The sequence below is a fragment of the Podarcis tiliguerta genome, assembly GCF_965153285.1.
Source record: "Podarcis tiliguerta genome assembly, chromosome: 4".
Taxonomy (NCBI): domain Eukaryota; kingdom Metazoa; phylum Chordata; class Lepidosauria; order Squamata; family Lacertidae; genus Podarcis; species Podarcis tiliguerta.
The window spans coordinates 56,992,315-57,009,884 of NC_139537.1; the positions used below are offsets into that span (position 1 = coordinate 56,992,315).

At 39.2% G+C, this 17,570-nt stretch overlaps 2 protein-coding genes across 5 annotated transcripts in view; both read left to right on the forward strand.

The window, feature by feature from the left end:
* Positions 1 to 260: 260 nt before the first annotated feature.
* Positions 261 to 17,570, forward strand: part of RPGR (retinitis pigmentosa GTPase regulator) — a 34,864-nt gene continuing 17,554 nt past the window's right edge. The window contains exons 1-13 of one of the 4 annotated variants that reach the window (XM_083439134.1): positions 261 to 636; positions 2,051 to 2,176; positions 4,039 to 4,131; positions 5,193 to 5,255; positions 6,552 to 6,710; positions 7,716 to 7,865; positions 8,510 to 8,668; positions 10,038 to 10,193; positions 11,899 to 12,023; positions 12,818 to 13,003; positions 13,673 to 13,859; positions 14,744 to 14,850; positions 15,890 to 15,955. In XM_083439134.1, the coding sequence (XP_083295260.1) occupies positions 495 to 636; positions 2,051 to 2,176; positions 4,039 to 4,131; positions 5,193 to 5,255; positions 6,552 to 6,710; positions 7,716 to 7,865; positions 8,510 to 8,668; positions 10,038 to 10,193; positions 11,899 to 12,023; positions 12,818 to 13,003; positions 13,673 to 13,859; positions 14,744 to 14,850; positions 15,890 to 15,955 (1,719 nt within the window). In that variant the 5' untranslated portion in view covers positions 261 to 494. Of the gene's footprint in view, positions 637 to 731; positions 895 to 1,755; positions 1,859 to 2,050; positions 2,177 to 4,038; positions 4,132 to 5,192; positions 5,256 to 6,551; positions 6,711 to 7,715; positions 7,866 to 8,509; positions 8,669 to 10,037; positions 10,194 to 11,898; positions 12,024 to 12,817; positions 13,004 to 13,672; positions 13,860 to 14,743; positions 14,851 to 15,889; positions 15,956 to 17,570 lie in introns of those variants that run through there. The other 3 variants (XM_083439131.1, XM_083439133.1, XM_083439132.1) reach the window with 3 other exon arrangements.
* The window catches only part of LOC310676845 (uncharacterized protein), a gene marked incomplete at its 3' end in the record, with an annotated part of 3,259 nt that continues 2,477 nt past the window's right edge, over positions 16,789 to 17,570 (forward strand). The window contains exon 1 of the mRNA XM_083439023.1: positions 16,789 to 17,566. Within this exon, the coding sequence (XP_083295149.1) occupies positions 16,928 to 17,566 (639 nt within the window). The 5' untranslated portion in view covers positions 16,789 to 16,927. The remainder of the gene's footprint in view (positions 17,567 to 17,570) is intronic.

The window sequence follows — 17,570 nt, forward strand, 5'->3', positions numbered from 1 at the left end:
AACTATTCCATCTTTTTAAAATCTGTGAGTCTTCGATTTCCAACAGTTGGCCAAAGAAAGCCAATATTCCACAGTGCTTCGGACTAAGGAGTCTTTGCCCAATTCCTGCTAACCCTTGAAACTCTCCGGGTGACCCTGGGCTCAACAACTTTGTCTGTCCCAAAAAGGTGGGAGTTCCTGCACTTCTTTTTCTAGGAAAAAAGAGCGCTGGTTGTGAGGATAACATTGGCACAGCGAACAATGATCTAACGGGAGGTATAAACGTGTAATAAATGAAATGCCCTTGGAAAGTTTCCAAGTGGGAATGCCCCCCTGTTCTCGGTGCCCACCATTTTGCAATGCTCATGGAGGAGTCTTGCTAATTGAACTATTCAGGCGGTAACTTTCGTAAAAGCAATATTTTGAGGAGGGCTTTTTGTTCCTTTGTTTTTTAAAAAGAAAACCTCTATGGTATTTGGAGATGGCGCTCTACCCCGGCTTGCAGGGGACTCTCTATGGTCGCTTCTCTAGCGGCCTCCGTTGCTAGTGGCAGGCGGTTTGTTTACTTCCGGGAGCCAGGCTGCTCGCGCTTCCTTCTGTCTCCTAGGCGCCTCCCCCTCGAGCCTGTCATGGGGGAGGCCGAGGAGCAGGTGCCCGGTGAGTCCCAGTCCCGTCCCCCCCTCGTCTCGGGAAGCTAGTTGGTTGGTGCCGGCGCCCCTCGCTTGCTTCTGTCGTCATCGGCGGGCCCCGCGAGGCGAGCGCGCGTCAGGTTCCCCGCCGCCTCCTTGTTGTTTTTCACCCCTCTCCCCCCACTTTGCTCTTTATTACCTCCGTATTTCAGGGTAGGGACAACCGGGCAATTTGCTTCAGACTCAGGAGAGTTTGAACCATTTCCTAGCCCGTGCTTGCTCAGAAGTAAGTCCCATTTACTTCTTAGGGGGACTTATTTCCAAGTAAGTAAAACGCCCTCAATGTGTTTCAGCCCCATTATGCAGAGTGTCACATTGTATTTCAGGGCGTTATTTTTAGGCCACATGTTTCATTCCAGATGGGTGAGGAAAATGGTTAAAAGGTCAGATATATACACTTCTTCATGTAGCGTATGCTCAAACTCTGAACTCGCTCCCACAGCAGGCAGTGTGACTGGGAAGGCTTTAAAAAAAAAGAAAGAATTGGACACATTCAAGGAGGATAGTCTATTCATGGCTACTAGCCAGAATGACTAGGCTCTCCATGGTTGGAGGCAATATGCTTCTGAATACCAGTTAATGGAAACTGCAGGAGGGGATGAGAACAGGACACTGGACTAGATGGGCTATTGGCCTGATCCATCAGGCTCTTAAAATGTTCTTATTTGCAAAGACTCGTTGAATTAAAGTGTTAAAAGTAACTGGTACCCACTTTTTTCATTTTGGCCTCACCTGCTCCCAGGAAAACTTTTTAACAGAGCAATACTATTAATGCGCACCCAGAAGCAAATCTCATAAAAGTTCAGTAGGGTTTGCTCTGAGGTAGCTGTTTAGGATTGCAGCCTTTGTTTGTTTTCTTGCTGCTTGTGTTTCCAATTTGAAATAAGGAATCTCACCTGTACCTAACAGCACTGCTTGTCATATGACACTATCTGACAAAGTATTTGGACAATTTAATAAAATGTTTGTCTCTATATTAGCAGAACTTTGGACACCAAGGGCAGAAAAATACACCCAGGGATTTTGGAATCTTAAAATACCCGAAGGACTGTTACGTAGTTGTGTGTTTTCCCCTTTGCCAGCTTGTAGGTTGCAACCAATTGGTTCAAATTACAAGAACATTTTAGATTAAACAGAAGAACTTCCTAACAGCATGAACTGTTCAGCAGTAGAGCAGACTGCTTCTAAAGGTGATACACTCTCCTTTTCTCCTTTTTAGAGATTTCTAAGCAGAAGGTGAGTGTGAATTTCCTGCATCAGGACCAAGCTGAACTAGATTACTTTTGAGGTTTCTTCCAGATGCCATTCTCTCAGAAAGAATGCTGTTAGGAGTAAAGTATGAAATAGAATTCACTATTTACGCTATTTTTTTTCTTTTTTAGAATCAGGTGCTGTATTCACATTTGGAAAAAGCAAATTTGCCGATAATGTGCCTAGCAAGTTTTGGTTTAAAAATGACAAGCCTTTTCACATATCATGTGGAGATGAACATACTTCTGTTGTAACAGGTTAGTGTTTAAGGTTTTCTTTTAATTACTTGCTGTAGCAGCATTTCAGGAAAAACAAGTTAGCATTGTACTAGTATTTTATTGTGAAGGTTCCTGTCCTGATCACACTGTGGTAGCAGTCTGAACCCACTTACTTGAGAGTAAGACCTATTGTATCCAGTAGGATATACTTCGAAGAAAGCATGCATTGAATTGCGCTATGAAGGCCCAGTCCTGAGGCAGACTTGTATGTTATAAAGAAGTAATTATGTTTGCAAGATGGTAACATGACCTTCCTGTGTTTGTGAAATGGAAGTTTTATTTATTTATATTTTATTGAAGTAATTTCAATTAAAAGAAATAAACTAATACAGAAAAAAGAAGGGAAAGTGAGGGGGAGAAAAAGAACAAAGATATATATAAAAGATATATAGATTTACACACAGAGACAAAAAAACAACAACTCAATATAAGATACTCCCATACATTCTTATTTAAATTTATATAGTGTTATTATCCTAATACTTATGTAAATGTGAAATGGAAATTTAGGTGTCTTTTCATGTTGAGATACATGCCATGAGCTTTGTTTGCATCTTCCTGGTCTAAAAACTTTAAAATGTATCATAAAAAGCTGTTTCTTGATTAATTCAAAATTCAGTCCCTCAGTGATTTACTTTATACACATTTATCCAATATTTTCTATCATCAAGAGAAGGGAGGCTTCTGAGAGCGGCTTGCAATCTCAAAAAACAATAAGCAATAAAGCAATAATTCTTACTCCTAAAGTAAATTTCACAAGTTCCTTGAAATTGTATACTTGGTGATAATACCAAAATTCTGCAGCAACTGAAGCACTGCAGTTTACAAGTCATCATTAACCCAGGACTAGAACTGGCTGAAATATGATGATCAAAGACTTAAAAGCAAGTGCTGATGTTCAAAGATCATCTGAACAATCTCTTTGGGAGACCAGTCCACTGGTATCAATTTTGAAAAATACAGTACAATCCTAATCCTGGATCCACTGGCTGTTAGAGTAAGGTTACCAGATTTTTTTCAATGAATCCGGGGACACTTTTCAGCTTCCCACTACAGAAATGGATTTTGTCAGAGGACTGCTTTGTAAATCAGGGGACGTCTGGTAACCTTATTTAGAGTGGGGTGACTTTATAATTATTGCCAGCCTGGATAGCTCAGTTAGAGCATGGTGCTGATAATGCCAAGGTTGCAAGTTCGAACTCCGTATGGGACAGCTACATATTCCTGCATTTCAGGGGGTTGGCCCAGATGATCTTGAGGGTCCCTTCCAACCATTGGAGCCAGCTCCATGGGGCCATGGGTGCATGGACACCCACAATAATACAATTGTGGAGGCTGGGCACCCAAAAAGGCAATGAGAAAAGCTGGCAGGTGGCAGTGGCCCTGCCTCTGGGAGAAAAGCAGTTCAGCTCTGCCCTCTGCAGCTAGCATGCGAGGCACCATTTTTTTGGGGGGGGGTCTCTGCCTCTGAGTCTGAGACCCTCACCATTGAAAAGTGGGCCTAACTGGCTGCAGAGAGGAGGAGCCACCAGCGCCCCCCACCACAATGCAGATTCACAACGTCTCACACACACATGCCTGCACATAGTGTGTGTGACTTTGCACGTCTGCTTTGCTCAGCGGTACCCACAATCCTGAGGGTAAGATGGCACCCCTGCTTCCAGCTCTACAATATGATTCTATGTGTTTTTGTAGTATTTTGCAGTATATGAAGCGTACATGATTATTATTTGAGCAGGGGAGAATCAATGGCAAAAGGCCAGCCAAAGTTATTTCACATTTTTAGAGAACCTTAAAGCAAACTCATTGGTGATCACTCTTTTTTTTAATATATTCTGTAGAAAATGGTAAACTTTACATGTTTGGAAGCAACAACTGGGGACAACTAGGATTTGGAACAAGGAATACTGTCAACAAGCCAACTTGCGTGAAAGGTTAGTCTCGCATATGTGGTTTTATAACAGATGCTGTAATTGAAAATGAGTGGAAGAATGAACTCAGTTGCTAATGGAGATTCCTAACACCACTACTATAATAGCTCTCACTACATTTGGAACATAGGCACAGCTTTCATATGAGAACTCTTAACAGCTATTGCCCCACTTTATTTAAAAGAGAGAGAAAGGAAAACAAAAGGCATTTGAGAATTGAAATAACCACAGTTAGAATATAACCACAGACAAAGCCTTTCAACTACGATTTATGAAATAGTAGAAAAAGCTAAAGAAGAAGAAGATACATGCGAGTTTTTTTAGCAACAAATAAACTTTACAAAGCAAGGGGGAGTTTCTTTTGTAGAAGGGTAATGACACTGATAAGTTATTTTCATATACATTTTTTATTTAAGACAAAGAAAAAACTAATATAGCTCTAACTCTTGACAAAATGCATAGTATTTTTATTTCTCCCATCATTTTAAGATTTAAGGTATTTGACAATCCAGCGTTTTCTCCTGAAGTATGGAAATAAATCTATATGAAAATATACCTTCTTTTATGATACAAGCCCATCCTAAATAACAGGACATGTGCTGTTTCCTGTGGTTTAAACTAAGAGGATGAGGAGTGAAAAATCAATGTTTTGGTTCGTTTCTGGCCAGGAACGCTTAGGCAAAGAGTATCATCTTTGATTTACTCCCAGGTTAAGTGTGTATAGGACTGCAGCCTTAATGATCCATTATTATTATAAAAATGTCATTGAATTAGAATAGGTTCTATGGGCAAATTTGCTAAATGGAAAAACCGCAGCCAATAATACATTGCAAACTATTGTGTTGGTTGCTCTAGAATGAGTTCAAACGTAATTTCAGTGGCTAATGTGCACCTGTGGGTTCCATGCTGGTAACTTCTAGACTGGAGTATGGATGGTCTATCTTTTTGCCATTTTTCCGCTTACCACTGATATATAGTTAGTAGACAGTATGTAAAGTTGGAGCTTAATACATTTAACAGTATTTGGTTTTTTTAATGGTAACCACTGTTTATTTAATCCTCAGCTTTAAAACCAGAAAAAGTAAAACTAGCTGCTTGCGGGAGAAACCACACCTTGATTTATACAGGTATGTCATCTATATTTGCACATCAAATATCTTATGGCCGCTTTCTGTGCACATTCTAAGAAATAGTCAGAACCTTAAAAAAACAAACAAAGAAACCCATTATGTGCACCTTTTATATTGAACAAGACACTTGGTCCATCTGCTGTAAAATGGCCAGATTTGACTGGCTGCACCTTTCCTAAGCCCCGAGACAGCCTTGTCATCTTAAATTCATTAACTAGAAAATCCTGCGACTAAATGTCATCTGTATGCAAGCATAGTATGTGACCCTCCCTAATCCTTACTGAATAATGTTCAACTATCCTTAATAGAGCTGATTTTTTAAAAACAATATCTTGGATAAGATTTTGCTTAGCAGTAGCTAACCTGTTCAGTGTGGTTAACCCAAATAAACCTCTGGTTACACAGATCTTTCTGTGGAGATGGTAATAGCAAGGAAGTCAGCTGTTTTCTTATTGTGAATTCAGGTAGTAAATTTGATGCTGCCATCCTACTGAGATGGAAACATGCAAGGTAGCTCCTGTCGATAAATTCCTGCAAGGCATTTATCATTTATAGGAAATTCTCCTTTCCTTATCACGGTAGAATTTAAAGTCTTCAGTAATATTGTGAAATGAATAATTTTGAAAATATTTAGACCCGATTGCCATTCTTATGTCTGTTTTCCCTTGTAAATTATGTACATTTTTCATTAAACATGAATTCATTTTAATCAGGACCAAAAGGTATCAGGTTAAACATGAGAAAGGCACATGTTGTGGTTAATTAATTTAATGCCCGTCATTAACATTTGTAGTTTGTATGTTCGAGCAAGATTGCATTTAATTAACTTTGGCCTGAGTACACATGCTAATTGATTCTCATTGCTAGCTGAGCCTTTACCTGTAGCGCAGGGGGGCTAACTTGTGAATCTTCTGGTGTTGCGGAACTACAGCTTCCTCAGCCCCATTGCAAACTGTCTATCTCCGAGGTTCTTTTCCTTCTGTTTAGAAGGGAAGGAATAAAACAAGTCATTCCTAATTGTAAATATTGATTTCCAGCCATGAGCAGAAACTACTTTTACTATGTTATGCATATTCCAATAGTATATTTTTGGAGTGTAGAATCCTGCTGCAGAGTGATGATTCTTAAGAACTTAAAGAGGAATTTCTACAGGCAGACTGAGCATTTGAGGGCACGAGGGATCAAACTTTTGTACATGGGTGAAAATAAACTTGAGCTGGTCTGATTTTTTTAGGTTTTGCTGTTGCTTCAGATGAGAGTGTGCTTATTCTACATGTGCTTTTCTGTGTGCAGAACAAGGAAATGTATATGCTGCTGGAGGTAACAGTGAAGGGCAGTTGGGATTAGGTGACACAGAGGAAAGAAGCACATTTCATCTAATTAGTTTTTTTAGTAACCAGCACAAGATCAAACAGCTGGCAGCTGGATCCTACACGTCAGCAGCACTAACTGGTGAGCCCAACAGCTAACACAAAGGGTGTGTGTGTGTGTGTGTGTGTGTGTGTTTCCAAAAACATCCTTACTTGGTTCCTAGTTCTTGACTGAGGTATATCATTGAACAGCAAATGCTTTGCTTTGCTTAACTCTTTGGAAAGTATCCTGCCCTACAGTTATTTATTGGGTTTTCCTATAATTTTAGGGAAAATTTTTGTGAGTATCCAAATATTATGAACCTATTTAGGTGTATAATAGCATATATTTATATTCAAGGGTGTCTTCGTAGGTCCTTTGTAGCTTGTCAGTTTGACTACCGCAGTCTCCTAGCTTTCACATTGAACTCTAAATGTAGCCATTTTCTGTGTAATTTAATTTCATTGCTGTCTTGATTTAAGAGAGAAATAAGTTTAGATAGGAGGGCATAGCATTTAGCAATCTGTTTCCAGATACAACATGTTGTTTCTTATTGGGGGGGGGGGGGAATCATGGTTCCAGGGAAGTTTTTACTGTGATTTTTGAAATTCAGCTCTCTAGCATTTCATATACTATATTACAAGATGCTTTTAAAATCCCCTCCACCAATCCCCTTCCTAGGGTTTAAAACACCCTATGTTGTATTGCAAGGACTGCATTTCAGGAATCACAATATTGAGGTGTTGCTGTAAATTGGAAATACCATGTGTGGGGTGTGCTAGCTCCACAACCTTGTTCCAGTCGCCCTGCACAATTTCAGTGGTGAGTGTCTCATGGAGACTTCTGCATGATGTAGAATGCTGGAAATCAGGATTCTAAACTGCATGGGGAGCCCACATGGGTAGAAGTAGGCTCTGTGCTTCATACAGTTGCCCTCAAACATGTGGAGGGAAAGGGGTTTTGAAAAGCACAGCAGCCATGATACAGTGGCCACGTAAGCCCTGAATAGGACTTACGTGGCCACTAGATCATGGATCCTGGGTTTTGTAAAGGCAACTTATTTAAATAAGTAAGTAATACACTTACAAAACTCTCTTTTCTTTTAAGAGGATGGACAGCTTTTTATGTGGGGGGACAATTCCGAAGGACAAATTGGTTTGGCTGATGAAGCTAATGCATATGTTCCTCATCAAGTGGATGTTGGTAAACCCGTTTCCTGGATCTCTTGTGGCTACTACCACTCCGCCTTAATAACACGTAAGTGTGGAAATCTGGAGAGATGCAGAGGTGTGGTGTACTTTCAATCATTAAATCCAATTATGCCCCTTATAGTAGTTTGGGATTAGATTACCTGTCATTACTTGGTTAAGAGTTTGGATTCTGTTTTTGCTTGGATATATGCTAGTAATTTGGTGGTGGTCAGACTCTCATAAAGTATTGATCATGAACCTATTAATCTCTGCAAAAATGGTTTGGGCTTATTATTTGGGAAAAACATAATCCTTAACATACAGATAGCTGAGATAAATAAACTGACAGATTCTGTACATAGAAGGTATGGATTTTGAGCATTAACTACTGTAGTGGGGAAATGCTAATGGAATTTATTGACTGTTGGAATAAGATCAGTAGTCATATAAAGCTGGTAATGAATTTATTTCTGTAATCTGATCTTCCTCAATTTGTGCAGAGTTGTTGCAATATAGTTTGATGTTGTTGTTGATGATGATGATGAATAAGCTAATCTAGTGATGGACCTGTAATCTAAAAATAAAGTGGTGGTGTGTTTAAGTTTAAATACAGCCCTGTCTTATTCATTTGTCATAAAGGAGACACGCAAAAAAATGCCTCTTTTGTCCTAGCCTTAGTCTCAGTCTTGCTGCTTTGTTGTTTTCTTACAGGAGATGGAGAACTTTATACTTTTGGGGAGCCTGAGAATGGAAAACTAGGTCTTTCAAAAGAGCAACTGAAAAACTACAAGGTCCCACAACTTGTTTCTGGAATTTCTGGTAGGGCCAATAAGGTTGCCTGTGGAGGAGGACACACAGTAGCGCTTGCAGGTATACTAGCTTCTTGCTCCTTAAATTGTGGGCTCATGTTTTAATCCCCACAATCCTAAACTGTTTAATCCACACATTTAAATGGGTCCACCTACATACGACTTAGCATATTGGATGCTGTATGTCAAAGATGGTGGAGACAATTATAAAATAGCTGCTTAGTTTCTGTTGAAATAATTTAGCAAAATTAATTCGCAAGGTGTCAGTGGCAAATGGATGTAGTGATGGAAATTGTAGAGCAAAACTAAATAAAGAAAAGTTATTTAAAAGTGATGGAAGAAGGGGCAGAATTGGCTAAGACAAGGGACAGTGTGAAGCATCTGTCTAGAGGCAGGTCCGCACCATACATTTAAGGCACTTTCAACACATATTTAAAGCACATGAGTTTCCCCCAAAGGTTCTTGGGAACTGTGGTTTTCCCCACACAGAAGTTCCCAGCATCCTTAACAAAGTATAGTTCCCAGGATTCTTTGGGAGACGTCAAGGGCATTAAATGTACATATTATGTGATTTAAATGTATGGTGTGGATCTGCGCATGATCAGTGGTCCTCTTATATGATGTAGAGTTCTAGTGCTGGGTTTACACCATTTGCACATATGCACAGTACTAGAACTAGTAGCTAAATTAGCTGTCAGTCTGGTGGTGATTTTATATAACCAAAGCAGAGACAGTGGAAAACCTAGTTGTATTACTGACAACTAGGCTGAGATGTTAGTGAGACTAGACCCTGCATAAAGGAATGGGGTAAAGGTGTTTACTATTCTAAATAACATCTAACCCTCTTACTGAGGCTTCTAAAGAGGTGTGGTTTTGTTTTGCTTCCTTGTTTTTTTGCTTCTGTATCTTCCAGCAGAGGGAGCTTTAATATTTTATTTAGTATAATATTTTGGGTTATGTAATAGGATATTCTTAAAGTGATATTATGGGTTTAATTATATTGGTTATTCTCATTTAAAAAAATCTCTCTCTCATTACTTTTATTTTTAAGTTCAAGGCCTGGTGTACACATCACATTGAACCATAGGCTAAAAGAAAATGTGGTTTAGTGTGAACACATTGCATGTTGATTCATGCTGTTCGGTTCCAGTGGTGCTCCTCCTTCACTCCTGCTGTTGTGCAGTAGACATGTGAAATGTTGTCTCCCCCAAACCACAAGCCGAAAATCAAGAGCAATTCTTGGTTACTGCTCAACTACACATTGATGGTTGGAAGAGACATAACTGTATTCAGATGACATGACAAGTCACATTCTGCGGCATGCCAGGAATTGGGGAGGAACAGCATGGGAACTTTTGAGCAGTGTGCACTAGGAAACTTGGAGGATGGAAAACTATGGATAGAATATTAATCTCATGTATGTTTTTCAGAGGGGAAGGTCTACACATTTGGCCTTGGCCAATATGGGCAGCTTGGACATGGTACATTTATTTTTGAAACTTCTGAACCAAAGATAGTGGATTGTTTGAGAAAGCATAAAATCTGTAACATTGCCAGTGGGGAAAATCATACAGCTTTAGTAACAGGTATGTATGCGGTTAGCTGTGAAATGTATTTGCAATGCTATTGGTGTATTTTTGTGCATAATACAATTTTTTCCTGTTTTTAAATCTGCCAGGTCACAAAGAGATACGTAAAACTTTTCCTATGAAACATTTAAAATAAAATTTTCTCAAATTAAGACTCAGAACAGCTGAAAGGGACCCTTTGGGGCTAAGGGCAAGTTAAATAAACAGAAACTCCAGGGAGTACCATTGAAGAAAGCAATGCTTCTGTTGTTTGAATCAGTTGTTCCTGCTGAAGGGGCATTTCTGAGTTTGACGGAGCCTTAAGCAACAGGGGGACTCGGAAGAATATGTGTTTGTATTTGTTTGCGGTTCAGGGAAGCAGGGTAAGAGTGTTCTTTTGGTGGAATGGGGGAAGGAGAGGACTCTCTGAGATTTTATAAGTTACCAAATATTAAATAAATGGAGGTGACAAGACCCTGGTGGTCTTAAACATATTTCATAGTAATTCTTATCTATATGTAGTTTATTAAACAAAACAAAAAGCCATGCAGCATGTACAGCACAGTCCTATACTTGCCTCCTCAAAATGGATCTCAATAAATTCAATGGGGTATACTCTCTGGTGTGAGTATTGCAGTGACATTTGCTTAGTTCATATTCAGTGGCCAAACCATGGGCTGAGCATTGGGTCGTGCTTGAGGTTTGTGTGCTCTTTCCTCCACAATGTCTCCTTCACATGCTCTGACATACTCCCTGGTGCAGGCAAGCCATAATTGGTAATTAAGTCTGAACTGGACAAACTGTGGTATGCCTACAAATTAGAATGGGAATCCATGGGTTCATGATGCATATGTGTGATTTAACCCATTCTTATGATTTTAATGGATATTACCAACCAGGCAAGAATATCAGTGGCGGCTCCTGAAGTGCTTAGACAGGCTTAATGGGAAGCACTCTTTTCAGAAGAGTGCAAAACCTGGCTTGTAGTACTCAGTTACCAATCGTGATTATACATCTTAATTTAATGAAGTCATCAAGATCACTGAAAAAATCTCCACACTGTGGAATAAATATATTCACCAGATGTGTTTTCCTGTTCGTATGCTAATTTTATTTTAGCATAATTAATGTAATTCAGAAGATACATGACCCTTCTGCTAATTATGCTAGCGGTTTTTCTGCTGCAAATCTATTTTCTGATCAGCTTGCCTTCTCTAGTTTAATCAGCTTGTATGTACTTCCTATAGATTTGGCTCAGTAGCTGTCCATTTTTCATGGCCTTAGTGGTCCTAGTGGTTGATGAAGATTTAGTATTGAAGGGTTAATACCTGCGTTGTAAATAGATGTTCGGGTTTTTAAGGTAAACGTGAAGAAGCAGGGTAATCCTGAAGGCTAGATTACAATAACTACTCTTGATACTTGGAGCACTAACTCCTTATTTTTACTTGTCCAATGGTTCCATTAGGAAGCAATTGATATGGAAAACTTGAGAATGTCAACATTCCAAAACATTCAAATGTAATAATATTATGAACATCATTTTCATAGCTATATGTTTTACATTAGCCAGATTAACTTTGTTGTTGTTGTTAAAGGTTGAAATACTTATTTCAGAATTTTTGCTCTTGGAAAGAAAGTGATTCTCCTTTCTAATTAGTTGTTGTGGCTTCACCCACTGCTTTTTACACACTGCTGCATTACATGCTTCTTTCTCCACATTTAGAGAACGGCCTTATGTACACCTTTGGAGATGGACGGCATGGCAAATTGGGGCTTGGGGAAGAAAATTACACAAATCAGTTTTTTCCTACGCTGTGTTCCAATTTTTTGGGGTTTGCTATACAGTCGGTAAGGCCTCATTTTTTCTTTATGCTCTGAAATACTAATTCAGTATATCTCATGTTGTACTTGTATTTAGAGGTCATCCATATGTTTATACTGTGCTATATTTTTTAATTGTAGATAAGCACTGGAGACATTTGTATTTCTTGGTATGTTTTTTAAAAATAATTGGTTTACTTTTTCTGTTTAGATAGAAAAATAGATTTGTATGAGATGTTTCTTTGTGATCCAAGCCAGTGCTGTGCTGTGTGCACTGTAACCTGTTTGAAGGAATGAACATCTTTAAGCAAATTTCTTAGATTCTACAGCAGTTTCTTAGATTTCTGTACAGCAGTTGGGATATAAACCTCTGCTATTTAATGGGTTTTTTGACATCAAGGTTACGATCAAGGCTACGCCCAGCCTGTCACTATTTTGCCAAAATAATCATATTAGGGTGAGGTATCAAAACAAGTTTGCCAAAAGGCACACTGTTTCTAGCCCTTACGCAATTGCTTCACGAACAGAGTGAGGGTGAGTGAGTTAAGTCTCCCTGAGACAATCACTTAGAAAAAGAGCACCACCAAATGGTAACCTCACACCAGTATCTCATTTCTTTCCATTTAGAGTCTCATATTTGTCACGTTGACCTTGCTCAAAATACTATGATTTGGAAATGATGCATAACATGTGTTGAGGGACCGTAATGGTGAAAGTTCTGAAGATTGTACCAAATCATTAGAAGTGCTTAGGTTTACCCTTCCTATGTACCTGCAAAGTTTACAGCCTCCATTAATCCCTGCATTGACTTTGTACTGTAGGTTTCCTGTGGTGGTTGTCACATGCTAGTTTTTGCCACACCGAGGCCTAAAGAACTGGGTGACACTCATGTGTCAGACCAAAAGGAACACCACTTGTCTGCTGTGGTCTCTGAAGTGGGTGGAGATGCATTAGTAATAGATACCTTCCATCGGACGTTATCGGCACGCTTGCGGCGGAGAGCGAAGGTATATTTTAAACTGTTTCTACTGAGCTTCAAAAACGTCAAAAAACAACATGATCACACCTAGTTGCTATGCAACAAATCACCATTGGGGGCAGTGCAGGCTGTATGTGCCAAAGGCCAAGAGATTCGCTAGGAAACACTTGGAGGAGAACTGCTTGACTTTCAATATTAAAATCTCCAGGCAGCTGTACAATAAAGTACTGAGATCCAAGATGGTAAACCCTCCCTAAGCTTTTTTTTTTAAATTGAAGAGTGCTATGAAAATATCTGCATTATAAATAAATAGCACATCAAACTTCCATGCTATAGTTGCCTGGTAATTTATTGTGGTAATAATTCCTTTATTATGTCTTTCTTTAACTGAACAGTAGGTGCAGCCTCTAACTTGCATGATTGTAGTTTTACTTATACATGCAGTTTGAACTTACTATAGCCTTGGTATTTTCATCTGTCCTGAATCTGGCCAAGAAGACCCAGCACACATTGTAGATGATTTCCTGACTTCAAGCATTACTGCACTGTGGACAGATTCACAGCGCTCATTCTAGGAAAATGAAAAGCAAACACTGCCCTCAATCCCTCAATCTACTCCTCATTGTATCACTGTCCTTTATTGGTTACCTTGAAGTGACTCAAAAGCTGCTATGCTTTCTTTTCACCCTTTCACAAGGACAAATCACCGGAACAGGTTAGCCGGCTGGTACGAACACTTCCTCCACTCGGAGAAGGTCCTTCAAAGCTTGCATCCTGTGCCATCAGCAACACTCTCCCCCTTGGTGTACTCAGATCAAACCACCTTGACTCAGAGGCAGCTAATGGAAGTCAAGGCACCCAGTCTGCTTTGGATGGTGAAACAGGTAAACTAATCACCAGTTTCTGTTATGCTCCTATCAATCATTTGTTGGGGGTTTTGAGCATCAGAGGTCCTTAAAACTGCAATGCAGTTATCACTTAGAGTCTCACTTGCTGATTGAATAATCAGTTGTGATACTGAGCAACATAAAGACAGGACAAGTGCAATACATCTACATTTGAAGTCACTGGGCAGGGTTATGTGATTGGAATTTTTTTCTTTGCACAATGGCCTCATTTGCCTGCCACTGAAAACTTAGCTTATAGTTTACTGTGAGCATGCCAATCTGAGTGTTCAGAAGGAACTACAATCCCAGGCTTAGCATTATGTCTGGACCAGAGACTGTAGTTTGCTTTGCTCCATTAAACCAAGATCTGTACTTAAGTTTTGCTTTTGACTTACGGATTGTGGTTTGTTTGAGCAAAACAAACTGCTATATCTGGTTCAGACATAACATAAAGTCATGGTCTGTGGGGTTTTTTCCTGCCATGTGCTAGTAGGAAGGAGAAAATTGGCCCAGACTGCATGTTCATGGTAAACCATTAACTATTGTTTAACCAGACACGTGAACTGGGCCATGAGAGATCTGTGAATGGAATCTCTGTGCTTTCTTTCTTGCTTTTCTCAATTAAATAAGCCTCCCCACCTCCATACTTGCTGCCATTTGACCCATAGGGCAAGCAAAATATGCAGGCATCATTATGGACAGAAAACACATTCTTCCTTTTATTGTATTTACTGAAACATGATTACTCCTCGTGCCAGTTGAGACTGCCAGGAACCCTTCTGTTTCAGTTCTTTCTCAGTAATTAGAGGAGCATCCAGACTTCCTTTTCCTCAAATAAGTGCATACATGAATAACTGTATATCCTGTATTTTGTTTTAAAGGAGATAAGAAAGAGGAGGAAAATGATGCAGAAGAGAGCTCAACAGAAGATGATTCAGATGAAAATGAGGGTAGAACCCTTGGGAGCACCACAGATGTCTTGAATATGGTAATATTTATTTATTTATTTTGTCTCCACAGATCTCAGGGGGCTCGCAACATAAAAATACAATATAAAAGCAGAAAATACATGATAAAATCACGGACAAAACATCCCACAAACCAAAAAACCCCTCCCACAAACACATCTGCTACTAGTGATTGTATTTAAACTTTGGTTTGTGGCTGAGGTATAACCGTTTTCCTGTGGAGTGTCTGGTGGCAGTAGCAACAGCAGGAATCTTTCCTGGGCCACTTCCACATTCCACAGTTACAACATGGAGAGAAAATGGTTTAATATGGACATAATGCTCAACTATGGTTTAGTGTTTCAGGAATGGGCCATGGGCTTGTGCAACACATTCCTCCTCTCCTCCAGTATGACCATGAGGAGATCAAAAACGTTCACATCTGTTTTCAGTTAATCACAGTTTAACACTATGATCAGCCCATATATAAACTGATTAATTTTCACTATGGTTTATTGAAACGACTCAACTTCATGAAAACTGTTACAAAGTAGACCCGTTTTAGTAAACAGAAGTTAAGTCTAGCCACAGTTTAGCTTGGCAACTTAACACTAAACTGTGGTTTCTTAAAAACTGAAACAAGAACTTCCAGTCTCTTTGCATCTGCTGGAAAGGGAGGGTGTGGTGCACAAGCCCAAGTCCACTTTGGTTTTACTGGGGACCTCTGTAGTGTATTATTTAGGTAGCAAGAAAATTTGCATAGTTCTGGGTAAATGTTTTGCATTAATGTTAGTTAAAAGGATCAGGTAGGAGGGGATGGGAGAGACCTCTCTCTGCCTGAGATCTTGGAGAGCTGCTACCCCTCACAGTAGACAGCAATGGGCTAGATAGGCAACATATTTTACCAGGCAGAAGACAGATTCTTACAGTGCTATAATTCTGGTACTTTGGGCATCAGGCAATTAGTCTGGAAGGTATGTTGAGATCTTCCAGTTAAAAGCAGACTTCATGAATGTGTATCTAATGTTGTTTCGTTAGCTAGTTGCTGTTATTTACTACTCTCATTAAAATACTTTCCAGACCCACGTGATGAGAGTGAATCCCGATGACCATTCCTTGGAGTTAGCACCAGTACAAAAACAGAAGGTACTGCCAATTTATATATGTATTTTATCTTTTTATTTATTTTATTTTATTTTTTAAAAATATTTTATCTAAAAAGTGGTTATCTTTCCTGTTGCTATAAAACATCAACTACAGTAACTCTACTGATTCTAGTTTTTTAAAAAAACCCCAAACAGGTAAATTTTACATATGCCTTAAATAAGAGTTGTCACACAAAACAATTTGATGCATCTTTTTTTCCCGGGCACGTATTTAGGATAAGGGCAAATCTTTCCCCACACCAGGTTGCTTTTCTGCTTATTACTAGCGAAAGGTTTATATACATTGTTGTTATTTTCAAAATACAACCTATTTTGAGCAGTATACTTTTTCATCTGGGGCTGCAGTGGGAAAGCGGGCAGGAGATTCCTGCTGTGCAAGTGAAATTGTGCTTATGAATCTTGCCCATTTTCTTCTTCATCTTTTATGTTACCTTCATTTATGATCCTCTTCCATCCTGTCAAGCTGCTTACGTTCCCTTTTCATGTTCTGATTTATTTGCCTTTTGTCTTCCTCTCATTTTATTTGTAACACTCTCCTTTCTTTTGTCCCCCCTTTTCTTTCTTGCTTCCCATGCGGAGTAGAAGAAAAATAAAAATGGGAAACTGGATATTCATGGTAAGGGTGGGATGAAAGAGTCTGTTCCTCCCCGAGTTCAGAAGGGTTTGGAATTGGGTGGCACATCTTCTCAGGGGGAACCTACTCATTCAGAGTGTCTAGGAAAGGATCCCAATTTAGAAAAAAGTTTTTACGATGCTTTTGTGAGGAAAATTAAGGCTGGTAAAAAGTACTCAAAAAGTAAGTCTGCACAGGCCATTACTGTTAGGGCACTGAAGCCTGACACTGACCAGACTATTAAAAAAGAATTTAAAGTAGCAAAAAGGGGAAAAATTGGGCCAAGTAAATTCTAGTTCAACCCCTCAGGAGCTGCCATTCAGCCATGCTAGTGATGGTATGATAGAAAAACACTATGTGGATTGCCAGGAAAATAAAGCAGAAGCTAAAGTAGTGAAATCTGATAAATATGGCAAAATATATGTGCAAGGTAAAGAAAACAATGAAAAACAGAGAGAGTTTAAACACAAGGAGATATTTATGAAGCAAACAGCAGTAACTGTGTCATCATCTTCAAGTGAGGAAACTAGTAATGAGTCAGCAAAATATGTTCTTCAGATAAACCAGTATAATTATGGCAAAATAGGAAAGAGAGAAATGGATGTAGAAAACAGAACTATAAATTGGGAGAAGGAGCAAAATAAAGAAAATGAGTGTTTTGAAGATACCAGTATGCAAGCTCAGAGTGAAGAGAATGAAAATATAGATAGTTCAGATAAGGCTGCCAAGTTAGAAGAAGAGAATCTTGAAAGTGAGCAAGACAATGAAGAATGTGGAGTGGTTGCAGAAGGAGCTGAAAACGAAGAGGAGAAGCAAGATGGAAAAAATGACAGTGAAGTAGAATCTGAAGGGGAAGAAGGTGAAAATGAATCAAATAAAGAAGATGACCCCATAGCCATCAATAGAGATGAAGAAGTTAAAATGCAGTCTAAAGCAGAAAATGTGGATAGGCTGGAGAATGAGGTGGAAGAAGGGAAAGTTG